Genomic DNA, 20,933 nt, shown 5'->3' with positions numbered 1-20,933 from the left:
TCAATCGGGAGTTCGGTCTATATTGAGCTATAGTCCGTTTTAATCTTTAGTCTGTTTAATCTGTGCAAAGTTTTGCTTCAAAATCTTTATTTTTAAATACTGTAGATTGACTTCAATAGACAATAATGAGGAAAAGGAATGTGCATCTTTTATTGATTTGTGTTTTTACGTTGGCTACCTGTTGGGGATGATTTTGGTACAGAAACACATTAATAAGTGATAATTTATTTAGAGGTTTTGAAAAATTTAAAACGTTCATATAAATCGGTATTCATTGATCGACTTGTATCATCTGCACTTAGCGGGATGGAATTTTCCATTCAAGTTTGTGAATTAATACAAAATGCCGTTCAAAAAGAGCTCTTTTAATAAGGAGAAGAACAAGGAAACCTGGACGAAAAACATAGCCAAATTTCAAGCACCATCAAGAAGATGAAACGATACCATTAAGTGAACGGAGTCGCATGCCCCTGAAAACCCTAGACATTTGACACATCAAATCTCTCAAGTCCACTAGCAAAGAACGGCGAGAGTGGATCGATCTAATTGCTATAGAGCTTGAGTTCCTATGAGGCAAACCATTGAACTTCCCGCATATATTTGATCAAGCCTTTTGAGCGGAACTAACAAAGCTTCTGAAAGGCAACAAGCGCTGCAGAAAAAAACAAAACTATGATTTTTTGAAGAAATTGTTTGACATAATCAAGGTAAGCGGAGAATCGATGTGCATAGATGAGAATTTTTAGGAGCTATAGGAAAGTTTTTCAAAAAAAAAAAAAACAGACTCGAAATTCAGAAAAATGCACGAAATCTTTATTTGAGTCCATAGTACGGTTCATATAATTTCATGTTTGAAGATTATTTCACGCAAATGTTGACCGTAACTGCTCCTCAAATGATACATCCGCTTAGTCCAATTTTAGCAAACTCTTTCCAACATTTCGGCCGATATCTCACGAATAAATGCTTCATTATTATCTTACAATGCGTCCATTGAAGCGGGCTTGTCTTTATAGACGTGAGCTTAACTGTAGCCTCACAAAAAATAGTCTAAAGGCGTTAAATCGCACGATCTAGGCGGCCAAATGACCTGTCCCGAACGTGAAATAAAATGTTCACCGAACTCGCCTCTCAATAAATCCATTGTTACGTGAGCTGTGTGGCATGTGGCATCGTCTTCTTGAAACTACATGTAATGTAAGTGAAACTCTTGTATTTTGGGCATAAAAAAAGTTGGATATCATCTCACTGTAGCGCTGACCATTCACAGTTACGTTACGATTCGCATTCGATTTGAAGAAGTACGGTCCAATGATGCCACCAGCCCATGAACTGCACCAAATTGTGTATCTGTATGCATTGTTAGGTCTTTCAATGCATTTGATTGATCTTCAAACCAAAATTGGCAATTCTGCTTATTTACGTTTATCATTGAGCCAAAAATGAGCTCTATCGCTGAACAAAAATTTTTGATAAAAAAAGTGGATCTTCGGTCAACTTTCCCAGAGCTCATTCACCAAAAATTCTGCGTTGCGGTAGGTCGTTCAGCTCTAATTCTTGCACCAGTTTTATTTTAAAAGGCTTCACACCTGATTCCTTTTGCAAACATTTCCACGTTGTTGAGTAACAGAGACCTGGTCATCATTAACACTGGCCAATACAGCTGCGATATTTTCTTGAGTTTGCAAAATTGCAAATTGCAAATTTTGCCCGCGAACATTCCACTAAGGAACAGGGGCAAACTTCTCACATATCAATGAGTACAGTATAATTCAAGTTTTAAGCTCAACGATAAGGGGCCCCCTTTTTATAGCCGAGTCCGAACTGCGTGCCGCAGTGCGAAACCTCTTTTGGAGAGAAGTTTTCCATGGCATAGTACCTCACTAATGTTGCCAGCATTAGGAGGGGAAAACCACCGCTGAAAATTTTTTCTGATGGTCTAGCCAGGATTTGAACCCATCCGTTCAGAGTCATAGGCAGACATGCTAACTTCTGTGATACGGTGGTCTCAGCTCGCACTCTTCCATAAATGGAAGAAGCGCGCGATGGAATTTCTTAACAGAGCACGCATTTTGATCATAAAATTCAATAATTTGCAAGCGTTGTTCGTTTGTAAGACGATTAATGGTAAAATTGTAGACCAAACTGAAGATGTTTGACTGTGAAATAAAAGAAGAAGCGTACGAGAGCTGTTTAAACCAGTATTGCTTAAAAGATAGAGCTAAAAATCATCCTTTATATTCGTGACGTTCGCACGCTAACTTTCGAAGAAGTAAGGATAGTCGCTTGAAATTTTGCACAAATACTTCTTCTATCGTAAGTCGGTTGTGACTCTTAATGGACCAAATCAGCCCATAACTTATTTTAGCTCCCATATAAATTCATCTCCAGATTCGACTTCTGGAGCTTTTATAGTGAGCACTCTAAAACATTCACATGGTACTTGCATACGATTTACTATACTAGTGCTAAGTATGGCTCAAATCGGACCATAACCTGATATATTTCCCTTGTAAGCCGATCTTCCGATTTGACTCCTTGAGCCTCTAAAGAGCGCTATTATTACCTGATTTGTTCAAAATTTTGCAATTGGTTAGGAGTAGAAATTCCTGAAGACTTCACTGTAAAATGTTTTCATAAGATTGATTTTAGGAGAACAAAAGTCAAAAAAAATATTCCCAGAAATTTTTAATAAAAACTTTCTGAAAACATCAAAACAAAATTTTACGTTACAAAAATTACTTAAAATAACAAAATTTTCGAATTTATTATAAAAAAATTTTCCACTAAATTAAGCAATGGCATGTTCTCTAACATCTTTGGCTCCCCAACGTTCAAAAAGTTGTCCAGCTCGCCTAAGTTGCCGAGACTTGAAATGGGAGCGAATGGGATACCAAGTGGCAACCACAGCCAACGGAATAGCAGATACAAAATGCATTCCTCAACAAGGGCAGCAATATGTTGAAGATATGTATCCAACGCAAGGTTATTGCAATTATGCTGCTACGAAGGAACATTTGTGGCCCAATGCAAATTTCTGGTGTGAATGTCGTCCTCCATTTGCTAAGCGGGGATGTGTTGAATGTCGAAAAGCGGCGCAGCAACAAAGCAAGGGAATAATGAACAATCCAGAGAATTGGTATAAGGAACATCATCATCCATATGCTGGAGAAGATTCTCCAGATGATTTTATGTTTATACATGATTTACAAGGTGAATCTGGGAATTCAGATAATGACAGCTATTGCAGTGCCCATGAAGATTGGGTAGAAGAAGCTGCGGAAGAATTCGAAGATAATTCGTTTATACATGCCAGTGAAGAACTTCTTTACAGGGGTTTAACGAAGCCAGGTCTATATGGGGGAGAGAACCTAATCTGCAGGGAATGTAATTTGTGCCTAGGTCATATTAGGGAATCTTATACACCGGCATCTTTTTGTTACAAAAAATCAAGCAGTTGCAAGGATTTCTGCTACAATCAAAGGCCACTAGGTAGCCAAAAGAATTTAAGGAGTAAGAAAACAGAATCTCAATCAGAAAGACCTTATATGGCTTTATGCACTTTGTTGGGAGGAACTTTTGATGATGATAGGCATTTCAAGAGAAGTGGAAATGATATTAAAGGAATGCCATGGGTTTCAAGTAAAGAAACTCGTACTTGTGGTCCTACTACTGAAAATGAACTCCCTTCAAACATTCCTCAGAAGAATGTCAGACATTATTGCTGTAGCTGTAGAGGCCTTGAAGAACCAAGAGTCATGGCTTCAACAGCAATTGAGGAGAATGTAAAACATATTTGCAGTTGCTGCAGATCGTTTGAGGAACCAATACTCATGACTTCAACTGGTGAAGAAATCTCTGATATATGCATGACTAATACTTCAAACAACTATTCTTCAAAGAATAATGGCGAATATCAAACAGAAGTCGATGCTTCCAACGAGAGAATGTCTCAAAGATCCTTTAAAAGAAAATATTCCCCTTCAAGTGGAAAATCAATGTCTTGTTATAACTCTCCCCATGGAAAAATGGTTGAAAAAGAACAAGTCGTGAATTCAATTAAACTAGGGAGTCATGCTTGCTATCCTCCATGTCCAACAGAGCCCGTAAGTTTCAAAGATGTGAGGAACTTTGAAGGAAGAACTGATATGAAAGACTTGTCAAGCAATGTCCAGAGTTTCTGTAACAGACACTGCCCTGCATATGAGCAGCATTGCCATTGTCAACAAAAAATTTGTAGAGAAAACTTACAATACAAGCCTTTCCAACGATCAGACTTGATATTAAAAACCCGTTGCAGCTATTCAAGTAAACACCAATTGGTTTGTGATTCGGATGTTTACTATCATCAATGTCAACAGGATTACAGCAACACCCCATCTGAGATGAAGACAGATTTAAAACATCTAAGCAATAAATCCCAAAATAATTGCCATTGTCCCAGAGACAGCCAATGTTTTGTTTCTTCCGCTAATGACCCCAAGGAATCCAAGAATACTCTAAAGGAGGAATATCAGCACTATAAGCTACTCAAAAGAACTGAGTCAAAGAATGATTATGGAAATCCAGACAAACATACAGACCATTTTCCGCGCAACAAAATTGGTCATTCCAGGCATGAAAACCAATATCAATCTCTAGTCTTCAAGGCAGAAACATCCCATTTTCCATCTAGTCAACAAAATTTTAAAAAATTTCATGAAAAACGTTATGACGAAAAATCAGTTAGCCATACACAGAGAAAGAATCCTCCCAAAATTTTTAATTTTTGCCATAATAGAAAATTATGTCCAGGAACAGAAAATAAATCCGATTTAAAAAAAACATTCTCCCCAAGAGAACAGCACGCCAATAACGTAAGGAATCCTTCAAGACAGCCTCTGAATAGACATAAAACCAAACTCTCCTCAGCTGTGAGTAAGGATTCTAAAAAAAGTCTCTCAATGGCCTTCCCCTCTGATTCTGCTAACATAAAAAATCACAACTCAGCTACTAATAGCCTGAATCCCATATCACATTCATATCAATCCCCAGAACCCCCGGCATTTTCCCGCGATATTTTAACCAAAGCTTCTGGTTTCCTTCAAAACTCTTGGGAAAAGTTTCTAAAATGTTGCTCTGAAATGTTTTATATGCATGACAACTATACCAAAGAATGTGATGTGAAGTTAAGAACTCTTCCCCAATCATTGGAAATTCAAGGCGCCACTGTTAAATCTTCCAGCACAGATGATCATGATCCTCACACTACTCAATACAGCATTTGTTGCATATGCAGCGGTGTTATTAGCAAACGAAATTTTACTCCCCCATCCCAGGCCTCTTGTGCTACTCTGAAAGATTTCTATTCCAGTGAAAAGGTGATCAATACTTGCAATTTTCCCTCTCCCCAGCCAGAGTGTGAGAATCGAAAATCTTGTTCCCAGTTTGTGGATCAATCCCTGTTATTATGTGATACTAGGAAGTTTGATGGTCCTTTGGTATCACCGCTGTATTGTAAATATGTTGAAATTAAGCCCCAGATATATTGCGGCTCAAATGAGAGATATTGTCAAGAGACGAAGTTATGCGATGCTCTTACAACATCTACGACTAGTCAAAATCAAAAGGATCAACAAAATTTTAGCAGCAATGGAGAGGAAACCCTTGTAAGAGAAGAACAGGAAGAAGGGCTCACCCCTAAAATTGATGAAGCTGGCCAAAACAAGTTTGTAAGAGGAATTTCTTCAGCTTCGAATTATTGTAAGTAAAATGAAGTAAGTACTGAATAACGACAACCATATCATAATCTGAAATGCTTTTTATAAAATTTAGCTATGATATCACAAGTCATAATACAATAATTTGTGCCGAAAGAAGATCGGTTGAGAACTCATCACATTGTTACACAGTTGTTGTGTAGGGTAAAACATGTGGAAGTGAATAATAGTTTGGGTTGGAAAGAGTCAGTAAACGGATTGTTGTACACTCCAAATACTAAAATTTAACATCGAACATGTAAACAGACGTTAAGTTCAACCGGATCGAACTTTGAAACCCACCACCTCGGGTATATATGTGAACCACATTTCATCATAATCGGTTGAAAAATACAAAATTTATGCCCCATATCAGCTATATCGGAATATGGTCAGTTTTGGACCAAATTTGGCTAATAAGTATAAGTCATTGTTCAATTTTGTAGAACAAAATATTGGTTTTTTCGTAGTTATATCCAACCTGAACCATATACGACACGGATATCGAAACGCCTAACATAAGTCACTGTATCAAATTTCGGCGACATCGGACAATGAATTCGTCTTTTATGGCCCCAAAACCTTAAACCGAGAGATTGGTCTATATGGCATATCTAAATCTGGACCGATCTATGTTGAGAGGCCTAACATAACTCATTGCTTCAAATTTCGTCCAAATCGGATAATCAATACGTCTTTTATGGGCCTAAGACTTTAAATCAAGAGATCGGTCTATATGGCAGCTATGTCCAAATCTGTACCGATCTGGGCCAAATTGCAGAAAGTTGACGAAGAACCTAACACAACTCACTGTCCCAAATTTCGGCGAAATCGGATAATAAAAGCGCCTTTTATAAGCCCAAAACCTTATATCACGAGGTCGATCTATATGGCAGCTATTTCCAAATCTGAACCGATCTGAGCCAAATCGCAGAAAGTTGTCGAAGAACCTAATGCAACTCACTGTCCCAAATTTCGGGGAAATCTGACAATAAATGCGCCTTTTATAGGCCCAAACCTTATATCAAGAAGTCGGACCATATGGCAGCTAAAGGGTGATTTTTTTGAGATTAGGATTTTCATGCATTAGTATTTGATAGATCACGTGGGATTTCAGACATGGTGTCAAAGAGAAAGATGCTCAGTATGCTTTGACATTTCATCATGAATAGACTTACTAACGAGCAACGTTTGCAAATCATTGAATTTTATTACCAAAATCAGTGTTCGGTTCGAAATGTGTTCATTCACCGTTCAGCGATGAGGCTCATTTCTGGTTGAATGGCTACGTAAATAAGCAAAATTGCCGCATTTGGAGTGAAGAGCAACCAGAAGCCGTTCAAGAACTGCCCATGCATCCCGAAAAATGCACTGTTTGGTGTGGTTTGTACGCTGGTGGAATCATTGGACCGTATTTTTTCAAAGATGCTGTTGGACGCAACGTTACGGTGAATGAACACATTTCGAACCGAACACTGATTTTGGTAATAAAATTCAATGATTTGCAAGCGTTGCTCGTTAGTAAGTCTATTCATGATGAAATGTCAAAGCATACTGAGCATCTTTCTCTTTGACACCATGTCTGAAATCCCACGTAATCTGTCAAATACTAATGCATGAAAATCCTAACCTCAAAAAAAATCACCCTTTATATGCGAATCTGGACTGATCTGTGCCAAATTGAGGAGGGATATCGAAGGCCCTAACCTAACCCACTGTCCCGAATTTCGGCGGAATCGGACAATAAATGTACCTTTTATGAGCCCGAAACCTTATATCAAAAGATCGGTCTATATGGCAGCTATATCCAAATCTGATCCGATCTGAGCCAAATTGAAGAAGAATATTGAAGGGTTTAGCAAAACTTGCTATCACAATGTTCGGCGTAATCGGACAATAAATGCGCCTTTTATGAGCCCGAAACCTTATATCAAAAGATCGGTCTATATGGCAGCTATATGCAAGTCTGAACGGATCTGTGCCATATTACAAGAAGATGTCAAGGAGCCTAAGACAACTCACTGTACCAAATTTCTGCGAAATCGGACAATTAATGCGCCTTTTATGGACCCAAGTCCTTCAATCGGCGGATCGATCTATATAACAGCTATATCCAAATCTGTACCGATCTGAGCCAAATTGCAGAAAGTTTTCGAAGAACCTAACACAACTCACTGTCTCAAATTTCAGCAAAATCGGATAATAAATGTGGCTTTTATGGACCTAAGACCCTACATCGGCGGATCGGTCTATATGGGGGCTATATCAAGATATAGTACGATATATCCCATCTTCGAACTTAACCTGCTTATGGACAAAAAAAGAATCTGTGCAAAGTTTCAGCTCAATATCTCTTTTATTTAAAGACTGTAGCGTGACAGACGGACAGAAGGACGGTCATGGCTATATCGTCTTAAATTTTTACGCTGATCAAGAATATATATGCTTTATAGGATCGGAAATGGATATTTCGATGTGTTGCAAACGGAATGACAAAAGGACCATCCTTCGGTGGTGGGTATAAAAAGAAAATCTAAGTCTGGAATTTCGTGCTGTTTACAAAATCCCAAATTGTTTACTGTAGCACGCACCTATGTTGATTCAAGTCTGGTATTGTATTTCCACCTAAGAGCCCGTGTATGTTAGCAGCGAAAGCCGGGCAATGGCATAGGAAATGCTCTAACGTCTCTAACGTCTCCCCGGGTGGGGAATATGATGAGACCACCACACAGGCTAGAACATTGAGGTCCGATCTGTGTGGTGTTCATTGCTGTTACGAGGAACTTAGCTGAGAGTCGGCAGTCGCGGACAATCAGCGGTATCGAGAAGAGAGTCTCAGTGACAGGACGTGTGGCACCGGCTCTTGCATAAATACTCCTTCTTACTTCCTCTTACACCGCTATGACCCGGCACCCAAAGAATGGGGATCGCGCCATCCTCAGAGAAGGCGTTAATCTCCTTCATACACTTCAACCTGTTCCTTAGCATATGGATTATCCAGTCTCTAAGGACCGGATCCACTCGGTACTACTTTAAGGATTGGATCAGTGTGTCGGTCCGTACATTGTTAAAAGCCCCATTGTTCAGACCCCCCTTCAGAGTCCTATTAATTTTGCAGGGATACCTAACTCAGATATGGCATGATATCTTCGAACCTATAGCACTATCAGAAGAGTCTTTGAAGTTAAGTAAGAGATGGTAGGTGTTGATTTGTCCTTCTCAGGTCTTTGCCAGGATTTGGCGCAGTGTGAATAGGGGCCCAGCGTGAATATCTGGTCTATGGTGGATTTAAAAGATCTAAAGCCGCATTGATAGAGTCCAATTATCTCATTGACTTTAATTTTTTTTAATCTTTCACACATTACACTCGAGATTGTATGTGAAGGTGGGGAGGGGGAGCTTTATTCCTCTGTAGTTGGAACATTCCGTATTGTCTGTTTTCCTGCCAATCATCGGAAATGCGTTCTCCTATCTAGATTGCAGATAAGCTGATGCATACGCTTTATCAACGTGTCACCTCCGGTCTTAAATGGTTCAGCGGGTAACCCATCGGCTGCTGCTGCCTAGTTGGTCTTTAGTCCTGTCACAGCTATTTGGACCTCATTCTGACTAGAAGGTGAACATTCTATACCATCATCAGGGATTCATCTGCGGTATCCTCTTCGCCGCCAACATCGGTCACTAGCAGTTGGGTACAATATTCTTTCCATATCCTCAGCATACTATCTGTATCAGTTACCAGATTTCCTTTTTTGACTCTACAGAAGGATGTGCCTGTACCAAAGCCATCGGTTTGATGTTTAATTCTTCGGTAGAATTTCCGGTCTTCGATTCGCTCCCACTCACATCTTTCCATTTCCTTCTTCGTTCTGTAGAATAGGCGTTTCTTTTTTCTCCTTTTCTTCCGATGCCTCTTATCTGGCGCGTTGCTGCATTTTGTATTCTCGCCAAATTTTGCCAGATTTCTGTCAATTCAAGATTGTTTTCCTGCCATCGGTGTTTTGCACTCGATCTGAAGTGTCGTCTCAGGTAAGCTCTGCTAAGTTAACATGATTTCCTTTTGTCACAATTTTGCCCATGAACTTTACATTACGGAACAAGGGCAAACTTCTCACATATCAATGAGTGCTGTTTGATTCAAGTTCAAGCTCAATGCAGTGAGATACATGGAGAGAAGTTTTTACATGGGTTCTATGCGTGGCATAGTACTTCACAAATGTCGCCAGCATTAGGAAACAACATCGCTGAAAATGTTTTTTTAATGTTCTCGCTGGCATTCGAACTTCTCGCTAGGATTCGAATTTCTCGATAGCGTTCGAACTTTGGTCATATGCGAACATGCTAATTTCTGCGCTGTGGTGGCCTCCTCATCTCGATTATCCCGTGATAATGTGATCGACAGCTAACATCCATCCATCGGCGTACTTAACCTGTATTTCTGTAGGTCTGTACCACTGTCCACTAAGGAGTAAGAATATCTAATTAAAATCCTGTAGATAAAGTTGCCGATTAAAAGATTCATGTCCCATTTACGTGGTGACCAACATCTTAGAGCCTTCTTCGTTTTTCTTCTAAACAATGGGATGATGTTTTTCTTTAAACTTCTAGGACTAGCCAAGTCGGCCCACCTCTCAGCGTCCCTGCAGACCTGATTCGTACTCTTGCTGGTTCGAACTCTTTACACCTCTCATTAATAAATGTTCCTTCGTGACGACCGAAGGTACCGTCTTTCCTTTACAAGATCTTAAACAAATTTTTGTTGAATTTTTTTCTGTGCATTATTTGTTCCTCTGGCTGATGACAGTTCTCAAATTTGTTGTTTTCTTGTTATTGTTTGTCATATAAGTTAATTTTTTTTTAATTTCTACAAAATTAACAAAGATCTTCATCAAAATTTCTTTACCGCTGGCAAATGAATTCCAATTTCGAATGAAATATCAAATCTCACAAAATTCCAAACCAAAGTTGTTATCGAACATCCGGAAACGAATACAAAAGTTCAACCATTTGAAGGATTAGCAAGCAAATGCATTCAGGTTATGGTGGCCCTCGGCCATTCTGCAGTCCTGCTGAATGTGACAAATTTAATAGTTGCTATGGTGAGGTGAACAGACAGCCCTCGCAATGTTGCTTTCATGCCTCCAATAAGAATTCATGTGATCCTTGCGCTTGTCCACAAATCTATTGCAATAATCAGCAACGTTCATTCATGACATTTTCCAAGATGCCATTATCAGCGATTCCTAGTTATGCTACTAGTGTCAAGACTGATATCCCAAAGAAAGTTAGCAAATCTTCAAAAAAGAAAGAACGAACCAAAATTGAGGTGGAAAAGGGAGGGTTTATAAGCAAAAGTTGTTCCTCGGATCCTATAGCTCCCAAGAAAAGTATATCTAGAGAAGAAGTGAAGGAATCGCAAACCTTATTAAACAAGAATGAATGTGGAGCCTTTAAGCAGCCCATTGAATCTGGTGCTGATAGAATCTTCTATGAGAATCGTATTCCTTCTAAAGACAACTTGAAGAATATCAACAATATCTTCAAGGGTCAAAAAAGTTGCAGTGAACATTACATTTCTTCCAAAGAGAAGATATTCGATGCCATTCTAGATGATAATGTGGTCTTTCAATGTCAGCGGAAAAATGACAAATTCCAACAAAGGTCCGAAGCTTCGCACACCATAAAATCCAAAAGATTTTCGCCTACTAATAGTCGGTGTCGAATTCCCAAATCTGAATATCAATATGAAGATATAGCAACCAATTCGGGAATAACAAGTAGACCAAATCACCAAAAAAGCCAAATCAATTCTGCAGCAACAACTCGTATATCAAACTATCCCAAATTCTCCAGTCAATCATGTTCCCATCTGAAAAGTAATCCCTGTTTGGCTGTGATCAATGAAGAATGTGAGAATGAAGAATGCCAATGTAAAGCTGGCGGTGAAACTACGAGGAGATCGCCTTCAACACCTAACAGCCCAATGAATCCAGATAATTGCAACCTTTTCGATGGGGAGAGTCATAGAAAATTGTCCAAATCCTTTGAGAGAACTTGTATTGAATTCTTCAATATTATCTCCGATAATATTTTGGAATCACTACAAAATTCAATAAAGGAAATTTCCTATGGCTGCTCTCATCAAATTTTAAAGAGCATCAATGATATGCAAGAGAAGTTGAAGCAGAATGAAAATATGATGTCGCAGCTGTATTGCGATATTATGGAAAGTGAGTATATCGTGGAATTATTGAAAAGATAATCTTTGTACAAAAATGTTGGCCAATGCCTACATTTAAAATTGCGCTCTCCAACATAGGACAGATGATGGTCGAAATTCTCCATTTTCATGGGCAATTATTAGCCTATCTGGCATTTGAAGTTCTGTTGTACATTTCTATAATTGTTGAGTGTGGTGCTTAAACTAACTTGCAAATGCAAAATTTGCCCATGAACATTCCATTGAGGAATAGGGGCAATATTTTCACATATCAATGAGTGCAGTGCTATTCAAGTTGAGGGCAGACGAGTGCCCCAGGAGGGGTTCGTCTGCGCCGGCGGACAAGTCATCGGTCTTGTCTACATGCCATTTGTCGAGCTACTGAACACAGTAGATGGGATGTCCAGGGCGGGACTCCGTAGATGGTTGCCGGACTGCGAAGGCGCTATGGCCGGTCATCGACCTGAGGATGACGAGAGAGTTGCTTGCGTTCGATAAGTGGTCGGTAAGTACTTTGACAGGGGCCATAGGCCGCATGTCGGCGCGCATGGGGATACCGCACAATGACTTCTGTAGAAGTTGCCTCGATGAGGAGGAGACTATTGAGCACTTGCTGTATTCCTGTCCGTGCCTGCAGAGACGTAGGCTCACCTTTCTGGGGAGCCGTTTCTTTTGTGATCTGGGTGAACTTGCAAACGTTCCTCTGGTAAGTCTCCTGAGGTATGTTGAAGGAACAGGATGGTTCCGACGGGGGGTGCCACAAGCTCCGGCATAGGTGAATCGTGCTTGCTTAGGGACGGGCCTTTCCCCTCCCCCCCCAACACCCCTCCCTCCCGCTCGGGTTCTCCACTCCTCCTGTCTTTTCCTTTTGTTCGTATACTAGCAGAACCGGGCCCGCTCCGCTACGCATTCTTTTACTTTGTATGGAACAAAAGTTTCCTTGGAATATTTATTTTCGACAATTAAAGAACTTTTAGTGAAATACCATGCTACGAAAATAGTATATCGCTTGACTAACAGTTTAACAATATACGATCCTTTATGTGAATCCCATATGATCTTTATTAGTCTACGAATTTAAGTTTGGATATAAGGTGTACTCCATTCTTAAAACAATTTATTACAGTCCGATATTCTCATCATATCTGATTTAGGGGTGTTTTCGGGGGTGAGGTGTTCCCCAGACACTTGGCCCTGAAAAAATAACAGCATTGTGGTCTTCTTTCAAATACCATTTATTTAAACCCCACATTGCAATTGGTTTTGAGTGGAGTTTACACGATGAGGCGTCCCCCAAACACATGGCCCTAAAATAGGTTATCAAATTCGTTTTCTAATCTCAAATACCTTTCATTTGAGCCACATATTGGCATGGTCGAAAAATGGGGGATGGGCGGCCACTCAGTGAGTTGGCCTTGAAAATATATATCGGATTCGAGTTCTACTCTAAACGTCCTCTTATTTGCGCCTCATATTGCAATAGTCAGCAAATACTTCCTATTCGGGTGGTGTTGGTGGTGGGGTGGCCCCATAGACACTTTTTCAGAATATTGATATCAAAGTCGTGTTTACTCCCAAAGACCTTTCATTTGAGCCCCATATTGCTATGGTCGTAAATTTGCCCCCTTTGGATGATGTTTTTGGGGAGAAGCGATCCCATATTTGGATATCAGATTCGAATTCTACACTCAAATACCTTTTATTTAAGCCCCATTATGCCATGGTCAGTAAATAAATCCTGTTTGGGGGGTGTTTTGGGGAAGGGGTGGAACCCCAGAAACGTGGTCCCACATTTGGATATCAGATTCGTATTCTACTCACAAATACCTTTTATTTGAGTCCCATATTGCCATGGTCGGTAAATATGTTCGATTTAAGGGGTGTTTTGCGGCTTGTAGTGGTCCCCATAGCACTTGGTCCGACAATTGGATACCAGATACGTTTTCTTATCCTAAATACCTTTCATTTGAGTCCCATATTGTGGTGATCGGTGTAAATATAGGTTTGGTAGGTTTTAGGGTGGGGCGCCCACCCTAGGTACCCCATCCGAAATGTGGATACCAAATTTTTATACCCTCCTTCATAAGATGGGGTATACAAATTTTGTCATTCTGTTTGTAACACCTCAAAATATGCGTCTAAGACCCCATAAAGTATATATATTCTTGATCGTCGTGACATTTTAAGTTGAACTAGCCATGTCCGTCCATCCGTCGAAAGCACGCTAACTTTCGAAGGAGTAAAGCTAGCCGCTTGAAATTTTGTACAAATACTTTTTATACCCTCCACCATAGGATGGAGGGTATACTAATTTCGACTTTCTGTTTGTAACTACTCGAAATATTCGTTTGAGACCCCATAAAGTATATATATTCTTGATCGTCGCGACATTTTATGTCCATCTAGCAATATCCGTCCATCCGTCCGTCTGTCTGTCGAAAGCACGCTAACTTCCGAAGGGGTAAAGCTAGCCGCTTGAAATTTTGCACAAATACTTCTTATTAGTGTAGGTCAGTTGGTATTGTAAATGGGCTATATCGGTCCATGTTTTGATATAGCTGCCATACAAACCGATCTGGGTCTTGACTTCTTGAGCCTCTAGAGTGCGCAATTCTTATCCGATTGGAATGAAGTTTTGCACGACGTGTTTTGTTATGATATCCAATAACTGTGCTAAGTATGGTTCAAATCGGTCCATAACCTGATAAATCTGCCATATAAACCGATCTTGGGTCTTGATTTCTTGAGCCTCTAGAGTGCGTAATTCTTATCCGATTGGAATGAAATTTTGCATGGCATGTTTTGTCATGATATGCAATAACTCTGCCAAGTATGATCCAAATCGGTCTAAAGCCTGATATAGCTGTCATATAAACCGATCTTGGGTCTTGACTTCTTGAGCCTCTAGAGGGCACAATTCTTATCCGATTTGAATGAATTTTTGCACGAAGTATTTTATTATGATAACCAATAACTGTGTCAAGTATGGTTTAAATCGGTCAATAACCTGATATAGCTGTAATATAAACAGATCTGGGACTTGACTTCTTGAGCTTCTAGAGGGCGCAATTCCTATCCGATTTTGCATGACGTATTTTATTCTTACTTTCAACAACTGTGTCAAATAAGGTTCAAATCGGTTCATAACCTGATATAGCTGTCATATAAACCGATCTGGGATCTTGACTTCTTGATCATCTAGAGGTTGTAATTATTATCCAATAACTGTCCCATGACCCCATCAACATACGTGTTTAATATGGTCTGAATCGGTGTATAGCCCGATACAGCTCGGACGAAACGGACGGACGAACATGTCAAGATCGACTTGGAATGTCGTGATGATCAAGAATATATTGGGTTGCCCAAAAAGTAATTGCGGATTTTTCATATAGTCGGCGTTGACAAATTTTTTCACAGCTTGTGACTCTGTAATTGCATTCTTTCTTCTGTCAGTTATCAGCTGTTACTTTTAGCTTGCTTTAGAAAAAAAGTGTAAAAAAAAGTATATTTGATTAGAGTACATTCTAAGTTTTATTAAAAAAGCATTTACTTTCTTTTAAAAAATCCGCAATTACTTTTTGGGCAACCAATATATAGGGTGATTTTTTAGCTACCATATTTTTGGCAACAATGGTTAAAACAGCTCATGTTTTTTTTTCACTATCAAACATCTTCAGTTTGGTATATAATTTAACCATGAATCGTCTTGTAAACGATTGCAAATTATTGAATTTTATTATCAAAATGCGTGCTCTGTTGAGAAATTTTATCGCGCGCTTCTTCCATTGAGAGACGAAGCACATTTTTGGCTCAATTGGTACGTAAACAAGCAAAATTATGGATTTTGGAGTGAAGACCATCTAGCGTTGAAACCACATGTCATGCAAGTCAACCTCTTTCATTGTGGGCAACAAAAAAGATGGATATCATCTCACGGTAGCGCTCACCATTCACAGTAACATTACGATTTGCATCATCTTTGAAGAAGTACGGTCCAATGATGCAACCAGCCCATAAACCGCACCATGCTGTGGCTTTTTCCGGATGTATTGGTAGCTCTTGCAATGCTTCTGGCTGATCTGCAAATGCAAATGCGAATTTTGCCCATGAACATTCCACTAAGGAACAGCGGCAAACTTCTCACATATCAATGAGTGCTGTCCGATTCAAGTTTAAGCTCAATGATAAAAGACCTCCTTTTTATAGCCGAGTCCGAACGGCGTGCCGCAGTGCGACACCTCTTTGGTGAGAAGTTTTACATGGCATAGTACCTCACAAATGTTGCCAGCATTAGGAGGGGAAAACCATTGCTGAAAACTTTTCTGATGGTTTCGCCAGGATTCGAACCTTGGCGTTCAGCGACATAGGCGGACATGTTAACCTCTACCCCTCTGGCTTCTGGCTAATCTTCACTCCAAAATCGATAATCTGCTTATTTACGCACCCATTGAGCCAAAATGAGCTTTGTCGTAATTTTTATCCGATTTGGCTGACATTTTGCTTCATGAATTCCACTTTTGTCTCTAACAGCCAAACCAAGTATGGCCCCAATCAGTTCATAACTTGGAATAGCTAAAATAGCATAGCAATTCTTATCCATTATTCTTTCTTCGCCCTTAAAGAGATATAGGCCAAAGAATTTGACAAAAGCTACCCATGGTGGAGGGTATATTAGGTTCGGCCCAGGCGAACTTAACACATTTTCACTTGTTTTATCCCATTTTTTTTTTCTCTTTTCAGAAATTGCAGAACAAAATAAAAGGAATTTAGGTCAATTTTGCACAATTTTAGAATGTTTAAAGGAATCGCAACCCAAAAGTTATCTTCGTCAAGCTACTAACACTCCAATATGCCATAATAAGGCGTGTCAGTGCGATATGTATGCCAGCGAAAGAGTTTCGCCCAAAATTCGTAAATCTTCAGGCTTTGACTTGGACGAATTTGAAAGAATTGTTAAGAATGGACCACAGTGTTCTAAAACGGGTAGTCATTCTGCTGAGGCAACGTGTAAATGTTGTGGCTGTGATATGAAACAAGCTTGTAAAAGAAATTCTGGGGGATCAGTTCAAACGAAAGATCACAACTCAGATAATAATTCCCGTAATGACAAAAATTCTGGGAAAATCCCTCAATGCGATAGACCTATAAAAGATCTTCAAAACATGCCAACATTTGATAATAGGCCACAATCCAGTGCTCATATCAACCCAAGGAACCCATTGAAGACATTGTATAGCGATTTGAATACATCGCCAACGCAACCGATCAACACATCTTTCACAAGTGACAGCAAAACCTCTATAAAAAATGTTTTAGATGATAAGGTTACTCACTTTCTAAGTCAATGTCACAATGCATTTCAAGCCTCAAATCTGAATGATGATCATGAGACTAGCGGCTATGCCACCGATCCGGAAGATAATGGAGATGACTTGAGCTATGTTAGGGGCGTCGGAGGCCATCGCAAATTAACTTTTGAAAAATCAAAATTGAAAGTGCCATTTGATAAGGCAGATGGTGTTATCAAATAAACCTGGGAATATGCATTGGCTTTGCAATTTAAAAGTAAATCAAATTTTTAAGCATAAGGCTTCTTCTTTGTTGGCACGTAGTGTGTGACGAACAAGTAAGAAGCTGAGATTAAAGGCAATTAAGCGATTAAACCTCCAAGTTAAGCTTAAAAGAAAGGTTTACTTTTAAGTTGCAAGACCTAAGCACCTTTTTTCAGTTTCAACGGTATAATAACCACTAAAATCAGTATCGAGAGTACCATACCATCAGAGTCAAGAGTACCATTTAGTCGTAATATTTAAAATTAATAAATTAAAATTTATAATATAATATGCATTAATAAGTAAAAGCGTCGCCTGATGAAGTCACCAAAAAAGTGATAAAAGCTTGGAACCAAAAGCTATAATTCTATGGGTTGCCCAAAAAGTAATTGCGGAGTTTTTAAAAGAAAGTAAATGCATTTTTAAAAAAACTTAGAGTGAGCTTTAATCAAATATACTTTTTTTACACTTTTTCTAAAGCAAGCTAAAAGTAACAGCTGATAACTGACAGAAGAAAGAATGCAATTACAGAGTCACAAGCTGTGAAAAAATTTGTCAACGCCGACTATATGAAAAATCCGCAATTACTTTTTGGGCAACCCAATATATATCTTATTTGCTCAAAAATCCGTAAGTCAGTGAGCTAAAAACAATCATCTAATGACAAAACAAAACAACAATGAAATCGATTGAAATTTGGCCAACCAGGAGCTTATAAGGGGTGATTTTTTAGCTTTTATCTTTTTGGCAACACTGGATTAAATAGCTCACGCTCGTTTCGTGTTTTATTTCATTGTCAAACCTCTTTAATTTGGACTATAATTTAACCACGAATCGTCTTACAAACGAACAACGCTTGCAAATTATTGAATTTTTATCAAAATGAGTGCTCTGTTAAGAAAGTTCATCTCTTCGCTTCTTCCATTTTGTTGGTCAGTTTAATCGACCCACTGAAGCGGCTATTCAGACTATTGTGACTATATTTCGCACCAAATTTCCATTGTTGGCCATTAAACCACCAACTCGCTTACGTAGAGTGCGAACTGAAAAAAAAAATATAGCAGATATATCGGCCAGTGTTAATGATGACCATTAATTATCGATTGGTCGCCGTTCACAGAAATTGGGCCTGTGTTAGGTGGAAAATTTTGCGGAGGGATTTAGGTGTCAAGCCTTTCAAAATACAGCTGATGCAAGAATTTAAGCCGAACGATCTACCGCAATGCAGCATTTTTGGTGAATGGGCTGTTGGAAAGTTGGCCGAAGATTTTCAGCGACGAAGCTCATTTTTGGCTCAATGGGTATATAAACAAGCAGAATTGTCGATTTAGGAGTAAAGATCAGCTAGAAGCATTTCAAGAGCTACAAATGCATTCGAAAAAAGTCACAGTTTGATGCGGTTTATGGGCTGGTGGCATCATTGGATCGTACTTCTTCAAAGATGATGCGAATCATAACGTAACTGTAAATAGCGAGCGCTACCGTGAGATGATATACAACTTTTTTTTGGTCCAAAATTCAAGAGCTTGACTTACATAGCATGTTATTTCAACAAGACGGTGCCTTATGCTACACAGCACGTGTAACAATGGACTCATTGAGAGGCGAGTTCGGTGAACATAATATATCACGTTCGGGACCGGTCAATTAGCCGCCTAGATCGTGCGCCTTCAAACTATTTTTTGTGGGACTATGTTACAGCTCATATCGATACAGATAGGCCCGCTTCAATTGATGTATTGGAGGCACATCATCATTGAAGCATTTATTCGAGAGATACAGACCGAAATGTTGGAAAAAGTATGCCAAAATTGGACTAAGTGGATGGACCATTTGAGGCGCAGACACGGTAAACATTTGCATGAAATATATTTAGATTTCATGAATTTTAAGTGTTTTTTTTTAACTTTCTTATAGCTCTTAAAAAATCACCCTTTATACGCATGCTGTTGCCGAGACATGCAATCTCAAGTGATTGTTTCTATCAACCTGTCTAAAGTCTTCAGCATAAATGATGTCAGACTAATAGGATAAAAATCTTTCGCCTTCGCTTGGTAAGAGTTTCCTACTATTTTGGGAATGAAAATGAAGCTTTGTGTCCCTACATCCCACAGGTATATACGACATGCTGATACAAGCAGAGTATTTCTCTCTTAGGTACAGAATCACTTTTCCGGACACTGCTTAAAATTCACCCGGTGATGCATCATCGAGTCCTTAAAAAGAGTTGAAATTTCTTATCGTTCAAAGGATCTTAGACTCAGACACAATTTCGCCAACATCCTCCTACCAGTGCATATCAGTTACAACCTCTTAGAGCGCCACATTGTCTGATGGAAAGTTTTCCGGGAAAAAATGTGTATCACTGCCCAGTTCTAAAGTTTCCTCACAGACATTATCCATGCATTCGCAGAGTTCTGAATGTATCCTAGGTTTCGAGGATAGGATCTTCCTTAGCCAAGAGGCCTCAAATGTATCCTCCACAGAGCTGCAAAATTTGTTAGGAGCCTCTTTCAGCTGCCCTTGTACTGTATTGGGTTGCCCAAAAGTAATTGCTGATTTTTCATATAGTCGGCGTTGACAAATTTTTTCACAGCTTGTGACTCTGTAATTGCATTCTTTCTTCTGTCAGTTATCAGCTGTTACTTTTAGCTTGCTTTAGAAAAAAAGTGTAAAAGAAGTATATTTGATTAAAGTTCATTCGAAGTATTATTAAAAATGCATTTACTTTCTTTTAAAAAATCCGCAATTACTTTTTGGGCAACCCAATATTAGCTCGGCCCTTAAGACGTCCTAATCGTATGGTGCCTCCCAATCTATCCAAAGATAGAGGGCGATATCTAGTTCTGCGCAGTGCACTCCATTCGTACTGTCTATATTCGATCCCCAATCTTTATCGCCATTCGAATACTCCGCCATATTTAGGTTAGGTTGAAAAGAGGGTGCTGATATTAATTCGCCCCAAGCCATAAGCCAGTATCGGCTTGTTGTGCGCTCTAAAAACTAAAAAGTAATCTCGAAAAAGAAAATTTAAAATTTCGTGCTGCTTATAAAATCCTGAATTGTTTTTCATACCACTCCCCTAAGTTGGTTCATGTCTGGTATCGTGTCACCACCTAAGTGCTGCTATCTGTTAGCTGCGAAAGTCGCTCAATGACATAGGAAATGCTTCAACGTCTCATCATCTTCCCCACATGCCCTACACATGCTTTCACTTGCCGCATCGGTTTTGCATAAGTGTGCTCGTAGTTGTATGTGTCCCATTATGACACCAAAAAGCTATACTGACCTCCTTCTTACTTTCTTTCAGTAATAGCCGCGTCCTCTCAAGATCCGGACCACCCCGTAGAATTTGCGCCGTCCTACTGCCGGTTTCGCTGGTTTACAGTGTTTCGTATGTCGCCCACTCCCTTAAATCGG

At 39.3% G+C, this 20,933-nt stretch overlaps 1 protein-coding gene across 8 annotated transcripts; it reads left to right on the top strand.

The window, feature by feature from the left end:
• Positions 1 to 2,699: 2,699 nt before the first annotated feature.
• Positions 2,700 to 16,946, top strand: LOC106086053 (uncharacterized). 8 transcript variants are annotated; one of them, XR_009397033.1, is made up of 4 exons: positions 2,700 to 5,742; positions 10,704 to 11,968; positions 12,058 to 12,463; positions 16,702 to 16,946. XR_009397033.1 is itself a non-coding variant. In XM_013250566.2 (2 exons), the coding sequence occupies exon 1, from the start codon at positions 2,799 to 2,801 to the stop codon at positions 5,748 to 5,750; it is 2,952 nt and encodes a 983-aa protein (XP_013106020.2). In that variant the 5' UTR covers positions 2,700 to 2,798; the 3' UTR covers positions 5,751 to 5,756; positions 16,702 to 16,946. The 8 variants fall into 8 exon arrangements, 6 of the variants coding, with proteins under 6 accessions (XP_013106020.2, XP_059218369.1, XP_013106017.2 ...); XR_009397032.1 differs by lacking the exon at positions 12,058 to 12,463; XM_013250566.2 differs by lacking the exons at positions 10,704 to 11,968; positions 12,058 to 12,463 and having other exon boundaries at positions 2,700 to 5,756.
• The last annotated feature ends 3,987 nt before the right edge of the window (positions 16,947 to 20,933 follow it).

This window comes from Stomoxys calcitrans, chromosome 2 (assembly GCF_963082655.1).
Source record: "Stomoxys calcitrans chromosome 2, idStoCalc2.1, whole genome shotgun sequence".
NCBI lineage: Eukaryota > Metazoa > Arthropoda > Insecta > Diptera > Muscidae > Stomoxys > Stomoxys calcitrans.
Note: the sequence above shows the minus strand (reverse complement) of the source record. Positions and strands in the feature narration are given on the sequence as shown.